Below are 13,727 nucleotides of genomic sequence, written 5' to 3'. Positions count from 1 at the left end.
TAGTTCCCTGAGATCATGCTCATATGTGAACCATGCTAGCCTTATGTGAACATGGAAAATGACCACATCATTACATAACTGCCAAACTGAATCATTGCATAACTTCCAGAGCACTGCAAATCATGGTTCACTCAAGTTGACACATGACTTAACCTATGTGTATCACTGATGCCCAAAATAGGCTAGATTTTTTTTCACTACTGTCATGAAGGAAAAATATCAGATAAGTAGATAGTGTACAAGGGAGGAGTCAGTTTTAACTACATAAGTAATAGAGATCTTTCTTTTCTGTAGCAGATTACATTTTTAGGATACACACCAAAAAGTCCCACTGTCATTGCATCAATCCCTGCTCAAAGTGTACCTCTATTAGGTTCCAAAATTAAAAACTGAAACAGGAGGAGGTGGTGCACTTTTTACCACAGAGCCGCTGGTGGATTCGAACCACTGGATATGGTAATCATTTAGGTTGGCAGCACAACTTGCTATGGGCTACACCACCAGACCTCCCTGGGATATACACCAGCAGTATACAAAAGTGTGGCAGATTCCATTACCCAGCGGCACCAGAAAGACTCTTTGAAGTGTCTTAGTAAGAGGCCTGGCCAACTTCACTGAAAAATTCACCAATTTAAAGCAAGTTCAGTTTTTCTTCCAATTTCTGAGTGACAACAGAACTGCAAAAGCAGACTTCACTGCATTTTTCTCATCCCAGCAGGGTAACGCCTCCCTGGGAATGGCTGAATTGACTGCAAAACACACAAGTACAGCAGCTGACTGGAAGAAGCAGCATTCATGTTGAAACGTGAGGTCACCATGGACACTCAAAACGGAATAGTGCAAAAGCAGGAGCTGAGTCAGACCCCAGCTAGTGTTCTCAAATGTTCATAATGGAGAGGGGATAAAAGAAGAATTCTCTCAAGTCAACATTTAATGTTTCTTTGCAAATCTGGGTGAAAATAATCTTAAGTCTATATGGAAACCAGCATTTTGAAAATAAGAAGGAAGCGAGTCTACTAAAAGGTACTAAAGATAAAAGCAATCCATGTGTATTTTTACAAGCTGCAATATTTGGTGGGAAGCTTTTTTAATTATCTTCACACTTTAAAAGACTACCTTATTTTGTAATTGGACTGTTTATCTTGTGGCATTCGAGTATTCTATAAATTCTAGCTGTAAGTCCCTTATCAAATATGTCATTACCAAATACTCTTTCCCAATCTGTGGCTTCCCTTTTTACCCTGTTGTAGAAGGTTTTGGCTATGCATAGGGATTTGATTCTTAGAAGGTCCCATTCATCTATTTTATCCTCTCCTGGTTGTAGGATTTTCATAATGTTTGGAAGACTGTTTAAGTTATGGATTAGTACAACAACAAGATAAAAGTGAACAAACCAATTGCAAATTGGGCATGGGATATGAAAAGATAACTTCACCAAAAACGACATTCAGATGACCAACAAGCACATGAAGAAGTGCTCAAAATTCCTAGCTCTAAGAGAGAAATCAAATCAAAACAACTATGAGATATCATCTCACCCCAGTAAGAATAGCAAAATTTAACAGAACAGCAAACAACAAATGCTGGTGAAGTTGTGGAGAAACTGGAACCCTCATTCACTGTTGATGGGAGTGTAAAATGATGCAACCACTATGGAAGACTGTATGGCAATTTCTCAAAAAGTTGGAAATAGAAATACCACTTGACCCAGCAATTCCACTACTGGTAATATACCCTGAAGAAACCAGAACTGCCATCCAAGCAGATATATGCACACCCATGTTTATTGCTGCATTGTTCACAACAGCGAAGAGCTGGAAACAACCCAAGTGCCCATCAACAAACGAATGAATAGAGAAGCTGTGGTATATTCAAACAATGGAATATTAGGCAGTACTGAAAAACAAAGAACTCATGAAACATTACACAAAATAGTTGACCATGGAGGACATTATGTGGAGTGAAATATCTCAGTCACAAAAAGACAAATACTGCATAATGCCACTGTTATAGAACAGGACTGATCTGGCAGTTGGGGGAAAACAGAAAAGAGGAGTTGAATAATGTACACGGAATTGAAAGAGATGCATAAAAGGAACATATGATTAGGTATTATTGGCATGACAAGAGTCCAGAATAAGAGCTGCATAGTAAAGTGATCCAGGGCGGTGGGGAAGACTGAACTGAGTGGGGGAGGTGGGGGAGGGAGATACAGAGGACAGAGGAAAATGTGCAACAATGAAAGAATGAAAATCCAAGTTCTTTATGAACTTTAAAATAATTTTTTTAAAAAAAAACCTATCTTAATAGCTTACTTTACAAACAAAAATAATTATCCTATTCCTCATGGCCATTAAGAGCCTTGGAGCTGATCCTCCACTTACTGTAGGCGCCAGTCCCATGCCAGCTCTATGGTCAGTCCCTAATCAGACCATGTGATCCTCGGTGAGGTTTTCATTGGCTGAATTTTGGAAAGTGTGTCAAGGCCTCTCTCTCAGTAGTCAGATTTACTCTGAAAGTTCCACTGAAACCTGTTCACCATCATAGTAGAGGCAGCACACAAGCCTCTATTGATGAGCAGATGGTGGCTGTACATGAAATGCACCCACTAGTCGTCAAACAGGAGTCTTCCATACAAAGTGCAAGAATTCTACTACTACATTCACATGATGGAATACTATGCAGCACATAGGAGCAACAATTTCAAAAATTACTGCACAAAATGAGAAAGACAGGAGAGCATTATGCTGAGTGAACTAACTCAGTCTCATAAGAACAAATATTGCCTAAGACCATTATGGTGAAAATAGAAGGATAACTAGTAAACTGTGCACGGGGATGCAAGGGGGGAAAGGGTGGAAACAGAGGGGTGATGGTGGGCAGAGTGGAAATTATGTGGTCGCCCAATTTGGTGGGTGGAGGGACAGGGTAAAGGAAATGGGAAAGATGCAGTGGGGATTTGAAAAGACAGGGTTATGGTGAGCATAATTCAATGGTAATTAATTTTATACACCACAATAAACAGGAATGATTGTATGAAACTCAATGTGAATGAAGGAAAATGTGAAACACAATGTATATGAATTTTGTACGCAAATCAATATAAAATAAATTTTTTTAAAAAAGAATTCTACCTCTGAAGCACCCCAAATTCATTCCAATAATTTAATCTAATTGAAATGAAGGTAACTTAAAGAATTTTACCTATTAATTTATTCTTTGCATAATACTAAAGCATAGAGGACTGCAATCTTAAAAAACAACTGAGATTGAAAGTTACCATATCTGAAAAGGAGATTGAAAATTATCACAGCTAAAAAGCTTTCACAGATTGTGAACATCACTGCTCATTTGCTTTATCACTATTTGTTAAATCTGTTTTAATGAATAATGAAACCATATTTTTATCAACTTCTATGGACTTAAAAATGTTACCACACTCAGGTTTTTCCCTTTAGAAATGAAGAAATCGAAACTCATAGAGATGAGTTGTTGCTGTGTCATTAACTCAGAACTACCTCATAGCCGACCCTCCAGCAGGCTGTCAGAGGCTATAAAATACAGGGAGGTAACTGCCCACCTTTCTCTCACAGAGCAAGGGGCAAATTTAAACCAATCTGCCTTTGAGTTGGCAGGACAATGTTTTACCAACAGGCCACCAGAGCTCCTTCTTAGAGGTTAAGTGTATTTTAACTGAAATTCAATGTCAAGCACCTAACTGAGTGAAAGCAACATCAGAGCACCTACTGAAACTTCGCTTCTTTACTTCTTCAGAATCCAGGCTATTCATCAAAGTTAAGACAGGAAAATAAAGAATCCTGATCAACAAAAAATGAAATATCAAAGCTTAGAGCTCACCCTACTGTACTGATAGGTTCCCTCACAATCTCTCAGATTGAGGTAAATGTCAATGGATTCACAATTCCACACAGAGAAACTGCTGAGTTGGAAAATGTTTTATTACATATATTTCCACCACAAAAAAATAAAAACGTCAATGAAGTACTATTGAAAGTTTAATTAAGGAAACAAAGGTTTGCATTTTTTCTCAAAATTGATCGAACCCTCTAGTTTTAACTGAGGAAGCAATTACTTATGAGACACTTTATGCCCGTAATTCGACACATTGCACAGGACATTATAAAGCTGTGGCAGCTCAGTGCATACAGAGTGCTGACGGATTAGACCATCCAGAGTGGTGGTGCTAACCCACGGACTGCTCTTCTCTAGTAGTTCAAATCCATTAGTCACTCCTTGATCCTTAGAAAGATGCTGATGTAAAAGAGATGAATAGGGTGTTTCAAAGGGCAGCTCGAGAGACAAACCAAAAGCATTATATCACAAAGTGCAAAGAGCTGGAGTTAGAGATAGAAAAGAAAAGAACTCACTTAGCATTTCTCAAACTGAAAGAAATCAAGAAAAAATTTTTAAAAAAGGACCTGTTTGTACTTGGTCCAAGACAGATTTGTTTGGTTCTTGACAGTCAAGGATATACTCAGTTGTCAATGTCACTATTCGAAGGCACAAATTTTTCTTTGGTTTTCCTTTCAGGTATGTAGGAAGCAAATGCAATTAGTATGGATTGGATCAGGCACAACTTTAGTCTCCAAACTAATATCCTTTTTCTTTATCGCTTTGGAGATGCCACTGAGAGCAAACTTCCACAATGTGGGACAGCTTTTGTTTCTTTTTGTTTGTTTCTTTTATCCCAAGACAATAAGCAAACTTATTCTTTAAGACACTAGTACTGGTATTGCCAGCTATGTCATACTTGAGAAATTCAGTCATGAAGGGCTGGAAGCAAGTATCTTTCCTGAATTGTTTCCTGGGTGGAAAAATCCAAGGTAGTTCAGAACAAGTTGTGGGGGAGGGGGAATTTGTTTTTACAATATTTTTTCCATTTGACGATTTTTTAATTGATATTTTAATAAATGTTTATAAAGAACTTGGATTTCCACTTATTCATTGTTGCACATTTTCCTCCCTGCCCATCACCTCCCCTCTCCATCCTCTTTTCAATTTGAAAATAAAAATTCTTTCATTGTTGTACAATTCTCCACCTCCACCCCAGTCCACTTTATTACACAGCTCTTATTCTGGACTGCTGCCATGCAAATAATTCCTAATTATATATTCCTCTTAAGCAGTTCTTTCCCTCATCTATTTCAATGCAATGTATATTATTTATCCCTTCTTTTATTAGTTTCCCCAACCTCGATGTCAGTCCTGTTTATAACAGAGGCATTATGCAGTCTTTGTCCTTTTGTGACTGACATATTTCACTCAGCATAATGTCCTCCAGGGTAACCCATTTTGAATAATATTTCACAAGTTCCTTGTTTTTCAGTGCTGCATAGTATTCCATCTTGTGAATATACCAAATCTTCTCTACCCATTTGTTTGTTGATGAGCACTGGAGTTGTTTCCATCTTTGCTATTGTAAATAATGCAGCAATAAACATGGGTGTGCCAGCTTTTATTTCTTGATTGCTCGTCCCAGGAGTGTTGACTGCAGATCTGAATAAAATGAAATTTTTTTACAACTTAAAAAAATAGATAGGCACTCTCCTCCTGTGTGATTTACAGCAATGGAACCTGCTGGAAAGTCAGCTGTAAGTCGGAACCAACTCCATGATTAAGAAAAAGAGCTAGATTTTAAACCTGATTTTTTTAGTAAAGTGAACGTACCTCCCAGCCTTCGATGTGAGACTGCCATTCTTCTAAAACTTCTAACTTTTCCATCTGTCTCTTGGCCTCGTTTATGTTGGAGCAGACCGCTTTCATGGCCTGGAGGGCTTCCGTCACTGCCACATAGTCACTATGTTTCCGTGGAGTCCGCTTCAACAACTCCTATTTACACACACACACACACACAAAACAGAGCACCCTGTGACCTTCAGCTTCTGGTACACCGGGTTCAGCGTGACCAGGAAACGGAAACAGCAAAGGTTATGAGAGCCACCTCCCTGAGTGACATCACAAACTCTATCAAGGGCAAGATCAAACCCAAAGGCAGAATCACCTAATGAGTGGAGCATTAGTTCCTTACACTCATTTCTCAGCCACTTGCACTTTTCTCTCAAATTTATTTTGCCTTTAAGAAAGGGTATTAGCCTTCTCTTTTCAAATCCTTTAATTGTTCACCTATAGCATGTAATTGAAATAATTTTACTCAAACAGAACACATGCTTATTACATATTAATATCATACCAGTATTTTACTTAATACTAAAACTGGAATCAGTATTTCTCATCATTTAAAAATAATTTATATATTTTGTAATGAATTTTTTTAAAAACTTACAAGAAAGTGGTTTAAAAACCCACTGCATTCTCTTACATTTCAGCAAACTAAAAGTTTATGAACTCTACAATACTCTCTCAATTTACGTATTTTCCTCAATAATTATGTTTCATTCTCTGTGATGAATGAATTAACACAGACTACCTAAATAGCTTCCATTTATCCTCTGGAGGTTCTAGAGTTTTTCGTTTGTCTGTTTGGTTTTGACTTTTTTTTTCTATTCAGGATATTAGAACGAAAGGTCATTGTTAATCTTTAAATATATTAAAATGTCATGCTAGCCGTTGTTTGTTTGCAAGAACAAAATTAAACATTCTCCCTTGCTGTCTAGACAGTTGTGATCACATTGCTTTGTAATTAGTCATTTGTTACTTTACTACACTTGCCAGCATCGTGTAATCAACACAATCATGGAAAACCTGGGGCAATTCTTTAAAAGAATTTTCTTTCTTTTCTTTTATAAACAATAGAAAAATATGTAGGTGCTCTCCTCTTCTGAACTCTGTTATTGTGGAAAATTCTGCCATGAACTCTGACCCTTCATTTGAAATATTCACGTTTTAATCTTCAGAACTGATTCATAGATGATAGATAGATAGATAGATAGATAGATAGAGATATACATATATCCTTTACATTAATTCCAACACAAGGTTTAGAAATACATGCTGAATCATTAATCCATCAAAGATAAATGCTCTTTGCTTTGATTTTTCCAGGAATGCTAAAGAAAAGACACAAGTATAAACTGTGCAAATTTGTCAGCTCAGCCTGCTGGCTATGATGTGGTCATGAGGATCCTGTCGCATGCGTATTGAGGAGTTGGAACAGAGATTTGGATTATGTGAACTAGCAAAAGAAACTCATAAGTAATAATCTTCACTTTTTATGAAGTATGTATTGAAGCTCAGCATAGAGCAGTGTTCAGAGCTCTGTGCACAGGGTCCATACGAGTCGCAGCTGATCTAACGGCATATAACAGCAACAACAATAATTCTGACGGAGCACTCCAATCATATGATATTCTACAAATAATTATGAGGGGGTTTTATTAGCCCTGATTTCCTACCTTTTATATTTATTGCCTCTTGTGACCCACAGCATCCCCTTTCAAAAATTACTTCAAATGCAAGTTCTGAAATAATGTGAATTTAGCCTTAACCATAATTAAGCATTATGTTAGAAGAGCATTTTAAAAAGAAAACAGTACTAATAATACTTTCAATACTGAGCAGCATAACTGGTCAGAATTTACTTTAAAAAAATGTATCTTAAAATGTAGTATGTGAAACTATGCATTTACAGCAAATGAAACTCAAATAAACATATTTTCTACAAAGAAAATGAATAGTTTCTTTACATATTTGTTTTCTACTCTATATATAAACTCGGTTAAAAAAAGTCTTTTTTTAAAAAATAATCACTGTGGGCTGTTCTGTTTTTCTTATAACATCAAGATGTTTTTAAAAGTAAGATCCTTGGGGGGAAAAATAGGCACTAAAAGAATAAAGATGCAGTAAACAAATTACCTTCAAAAGGAGAGGATACTTGCATATTCTTTGTATTGGGGTAACTAAATACCCTTCCAGGGGAACATCTGTGTTCTTCCGTCCTCCAAGCAGCATACAGTTCTAGGTAAAAAGGAATAAATGCTCAATGAGAGTTTTTAAAACCTGAAGTTTCTTTCTTCTACTAAAAATTTTGTCAATATATTATAAAAGCATATGTCTACATATAGATCTTTTTTCTTTAGAACAGTATCATGGTCATATGCTATCAAGTCTCCTGCGACTCATAGCGACCCTATATATAGCAGTTCTGAAGTCTGCCCTATCCTGAGCCAGTCTCACGGACTTTGACACACAATCCGTTTGCCCTGGTTATCACGTCATGTTCTTCTACCCTTCTGAGCATGATGTCTTTCTCCTGGCGATGTGCCCAAGGCATGTGAGACAGAGCTTCAAAATCCTTGCCTCCAGGGAGAAGCTTGGTTTCACTGTCTCCAAGACAGATCTATTTGTTCTCCTGGTGGTCCATGGTATGTTCAATATTCTTCAGCATCACACTCAAAGGCATCAATTCTTCTTCTGCCATCTGTAATCATTTTCCAGTTCTCTGATACATAGCATGTAATTGCAAAGACCATGGCCTGGAGCGACCGTACCTGTCTCTAACTCGACATCATTGTTCCTCTGCACTCTGGAGAAGTCGGTGACAGCAGATGTCCCCAGTGCAATTCGTGTTTTGATTTCTTGACTGCTGGTGCCAAGAGTTAGAAAGTATATTCAGCCCCAAATAATATATACAGAAGGAGAAAAATACTTTTATCCTTCCTATTAGTTTCAGAAACTAAATTTTTTCAAATCCTTAAAGGTTTTGAATCTCTGCCTCAGAGCAGTTACGTCAGGTTTTTAAAGAAAAAAAAAATAGGTCAGCTTCTCCTTCAAAAGTTCATCAAGAATAGTCAAGCCTTTAACTGTGGCCAGCACAAATTTAAAAATCTTCATGTAACCCTTGAGGAGACTTGGATGGTGGAGAGATTTGATACTGCTGTGGAGAAATGGTGGCAAGGTGTGACCTGAATTGTTTCGCATTTGTGCTGCCCACAGTTAAAGGTTTGAGTTGGCTGTTCTTGCCGGATATTTGAAGGAGAAGCTGACTTATAACTGATTTGAGGTAAACCTTGTTGGATGATTTGAGTACAATTTGTGGAAAGCTTTGCTGAATGATTTAGATTTGACTGCTGAACTGAAACTGGAACAGAGATTTATTGAGGAATTGTGCCTCAAAACTATTGGACTAAAGCCTGGACTTGTATTGTGAGATAGTCTTTGCCTTCCCTACTCACTTCCCTAATAAATCCCTAATAAATTGTTGGTACCATAACTGTGAGCCTGTAAGTCAGCAACAAATAAATGAACCTCTTGCTACTGGTAGGACCCTAGGGACATCATGGGGCTGGGCTAAGGGCTCTGCTTTCTACTCTGAGGCAGTGAGAGGCTGTGCTATCCTTACTCCCTCTGGCCCTTTCAGAGGCCCATTCATGGCCCTGTGCCTCCATGGCTTGTTTTCTCCTCTTTAGACAGAAGGATATACTAAAATAATAATAATTAAATGCCTTAGCACAATTAATTATAATAGTTGATTTTGACCTCTCAAGGTAACCTTTGAAATCTTTAGCTAATTCTTTAGTTCATCTCTTCTAAGGCTCATCAAAAACTTATGTTATGCAGATGACACAACCTTGCTTACAGAAAGTGAGAAGGACTTGAAGCACTTAGTACACCTTTAGTATAGATGACATCTCAACATTAAGAAAGCAAAAATTCTCACCACTGGACCAATAGGCAACAACATAACGGACAAAAGCCTGAAAGTGTTAATAACTCCATCTCACGTGGATCCACAATCAATACACCTATTACCAGCAGTCAAGCAGGAAATGTAACACACCGAGAAAGACTGCAGTCTCTAAATTATTGAGGAGCAATGATGTCAGTTTGAAAACTAAAATGTGCCTGATACAGGTCATTGTCTTTTCAGTCACTTGTTATGCATTTAGAGCTGGACAATGAAAAAGGACAACAGAAGAACTTATGTCTTTGAGCTGTACTGATAGACAAGAATACTGAATATCCCATTGACTGCTGAAAGAACGAACAGATATAACTTGTAGAAAACACAGCCAGTTTGCTCCTTAAACGCAATGATGCTTTTTCTCAGCTATCCTAGGCAAGTTGCTAAGAGGGGTATTTCTTGGAGAAGGACATCATGATTGGGAAGGTGAAGGTTCAGAGAAAGAAAGGAAGGTCCTCCACCAAATGGACTGGCACAGTCACTGCAGCAGTGGGCTCGGGCAGGTCAGAGGTGATGAGGATGGCACAGGAGAGGCCAGGCAGCACCTAATAATAACATTGCTCTCTTTAGCAACTCTGCATTCAATTTCAAGGTTCAGTCTCTTCTGACACCCATTTTTGGTGTTTTCTTTCATTCTTGTCTTATAATGACTTTTTGCTTTCTTCATGAAAGATGTCTTTCATATCTAGGTCTTCAGGTATAAATATCTAATATATCAAATCTATTCTTGGGATATACTCTCAATTCAGGTGCAACATACTGAAATTGTGCTCTGGTTCTTGTGACCTTGTTTTAGTTTCTCTTCAGGTTCAATTTGAATTTGCATATGAGCAACCTGTTCTGCATTGTTGTGTTCTGACTGATCTCAAGCTTCTCCACCCTGTTTATTCTATCTGGTAAGATTGACAGGTACGGCTATTATTTTTATGGTTGAAAACATTTCTTTCCATTGAACAAGTTGTCAGTCTAGTAAAATTCTACCATGTGATCTTTGGTACCTTTATATCACCAAGGCCATATTTCTTAACTATCAATCCTTTCTGGTTTCCAACATTCACATTCCAATCACTGTTAATTATCAATACCTCTCAATTATATGTTTTGTCAATTTCATCAGAAGTTGGTAAAAATCTTCTACATCTTCATTTTTTACATTAGTGGTTGACTCATAAATTTGAATAACAGGTTGTTCACTGGTATTCTCTGCACGTATATGAATATTATTCTAACACTGACAGTACTGTACATCAGGCGAGATGGTGAAATATTCAGGATATATCGTGAATGGGATGCCATTTCTCTCCAACTTGCTATCACCAGCATAGCAGGCCATACAATTGTCTGATTCGTAATGGTCAATGCCAATCCATTGCAATTCTTTAATACCTAGGATATCACTCTTCAAGTGTTTCAATTAATGTTTCACATTTTCCAATTTTCCTAGTTCACATTTCATACAGCCTACATTTCAATTATTAATGGACATTTGCAGCTGTTCTTCTCAACTTGAGTTTTTCAAATAAAAAAATTAATGTCCTCAAGGCTTTCTCCTACATCACACACTACTTTGTAGATGCAGCTCTGACCCTGCTCTACTTTGAGTGCCTTCCAACCTGAGGGGCTCAGCTGCCATAAAAGACAAAGGTCTGCTGCTAATGCACCCGGTTTTCACTTGGCCCATTATGTTCAGACATGAATAGTCAGGTCCTTTTTATCAGTCCATCGTAGGCTAGAAGCCGATGGTGGGTAACATTTTGGTATCTGCAATGATAGAACCATAGCTTCCAGGCAGCATAATATGACAAACAGACAGGTAGTGGTCATAAAGGCCTTCTGTTCAAGACGTCTCAGCAGTGAGATGATTCCTTTCATCTGCACTGATCTACTTGAAACTTGTCTAGTGCTGATCCATGGAAAAATAACATAACACTGAGGAATTTGTGGCACTTTTCACCTGCACTGACTATTGCAGTAAGTGAATAAAGGCTTAATTACCATTTTTGGCTCATTTTCCTAATTATACATTCAGACACCTGGATATTTGGAGATCTGGTGATCTCAACAGCTTACCGCTATGTTGCAGCATAAAGCTCCTGTGGTTTACCAGAACAAATATTACCCAGAAATAGACTTGATAAGTCAAAGTACTTTTTTTAACATATAAAAAAGAATCCAGCATAATGTAAGAAAAACTGTCAGGTGCTTGTTTAAAGACTAAAAGGGGTATAGGTACGATAGAGGATTTGTCTACACATGTATTTGCAGGTGCTGCCTGCTAAGGTATGATCCAAGCCATAGTATTTTAAGTTGCATTTTATACATCTGGAAGTTGGGCAATATATAAAGATGGCTGGAGGAAAGTGATGCCATTTAATGATGGAGCTGGAAAAGAGTACTGAATATGCCACGGACTGTCAAAAAACAAACAAGTCTGTTTTGAAGGAAGTGCAACCAGAGTAAATCTTAGAGGCAAATATGGTGACACTGCCACCTCACTTTGGCCATGTCATCGGGAGGGCCAGTCCTTGGGAAAAGATATCAAGCTGGGAAAGGTGGGAGGTCAAAGAAAGAGAGAAAGACTCTCAACAAGATGAACTGACACAGAGACTATAAAAATGAGTTCCAGCAGATCAGAGATGGTGAGAATGGCACAGAATGGGCCAAGGTTGTTTAAAGGGTCATTGAATTATAGACAACTCCATGGCAACTGAAGAGCAACGTGTGTGTGTGTGTGTGTGTGTGTGTGTGTGTGTGTTTGTGTCTACCCACCATCTATTCATACACATACTTACATATACATCACAAAGAGAATTTTGTAGAATATATAGGAAGTGAAGGGGTTTGTTTTTGTTTTTGTTTTTAAAATTTTATTTGATTTCATTATTTTTTGTGTGTACCATCAAATAAGATCTGACTGATACAGGAGGAGATTGTTCCTCCTTCTCCAGCAGAGCATCTGGTGGATTTGAAAAGGAAGTGAAGTTTTAAAATCTTCGATATAACAAAATACTTTGACAGAATAAGTCACGAGGCCTGGAGCCTAAAGACCAATCTCCGGGAATAGATAGGTCAATTGGCATAACAGAGACAACAAAGATGCTTGCACATTCTATTTTAGTGAATAGTGGTTAAGGCCTTACAAGTTAGCAAGTGACCGCTAAGATGAAACTGTTGGTCTTTCCAACAGCTCTTTGTCCAGTGATAATTAATAATAATAATAAAATCAAAGACAGGAAAACAATTAGTCCAAAAGACTAGCAGACCATGTGAAGCATATAAATATGCCTTTATTAGCTTAAAACCAAAAAAACTTGAATAGAAAACTAATTTGTTCTGTAAATTCTATTAAAACTACAATACACATATTTTTGATGAATAATAGCTCCAAATACATCAAATTTAAAAGAAAATATGGTATATTCAAAAATCCCGGTGAACTTCAAGTTAGAGAAATATAATCATACTCTTTTTAAACACAATGTAAAAGAACAGTTAATATTTTTGGAAAATAAAGACAAAGGAAATGTTGAAAGGAATAAAAGGAAAATGAGCCATGAGGAAAAGTGTAACAAAAATGCAACTAGTAAATCTCTTCTCATCAGAAACCAAGCCTAATAGTATTGGAGAAAAACTTCTACCAACAAAGAAGAAAACAAACATATTTCTAGATAGTAAAGACTGAACGAAGACATTTTTCAAAGAATTGACTTATAAGCAACACTAGGCAAAATTTTTCAAACTGAAAAAATAATCCAAACCGAAAAATTAACTCCATTACCATTGAGTTCATTCCAAGTCATAGTAAGAATATAAGACAGAATATAATTTGGGTGGTCAAGGCTGTGATCTTTACTGGAGTATACTACTACCTCTTTCACCCTAGGAACAATTGATAAATTCAGACTGCCAAACTTCTGCGTAGTAGGGAAGCTCTTTCACTCCTAAGCTACCAGGGCTTTTAATGATGAGATAGTAGAGGAATTTAAAGAAGAAGAAATCAAAAGTATCAAATATTATAAACATGTAGGTAAATATTAAAGACTGTATGCCTACAATTTTCTCATCT

General features: G+C 37.2%; 1 protein-coding gene across 1 annotated transcript in view; it reads right to left on the bottom strand.

The window, feature by feature from the left end:
• PREX2 (phosphatidylinositol-3,4,5-trisphosphate-dependent Rac exchange factor 2) overlaps nucleotides 1–13,727 on the bottom strand; it is a 409,408-nt gene that overhangs the window by 278,095 nt on the left and 117,586 nt on the right. Inside the window, exons 5-6 of the mRNA XM_006880444.1 lie at nucleotides 7,834–7,935; nucleotides 5,689–5,850 (exon numbers count right to left, since the gene is read on the bottom strand). Coding sequence (XP_006880506.1) covers nucleotides 5,689–5,850; nucleotides 7,834–7,935 — 264 coding nt within the window. The remainder of the gene's footprint in view (nucleotides 1–5,688; nucleotides 5,851–7,833; nucleotides 7,936–13,727) is intronic.

The sequence above is a fragment of the Elephantulus edwardii genome, unplaced genomic scaffold (genome assembly GCF_000299155.1).
Source record: "Elephantulus edwardii isolate Elephantulus edwardi_28Jun2011 unplaced genomic scaffold, EleEdw1.0 scaffold00008, whole genome shotgun sequence".
Taxonomy (NCBI): Eukaryota; Metazoa; Chordata; class Mammalia; order Macroscelidea; family Macroscelididae; genus Elephantulus; species Elephantulus edwardii.
Note: the sequence above shows the minus strand (reverse complement) of the source record. Positions and strands in the feature narration are given on the sequence as shown.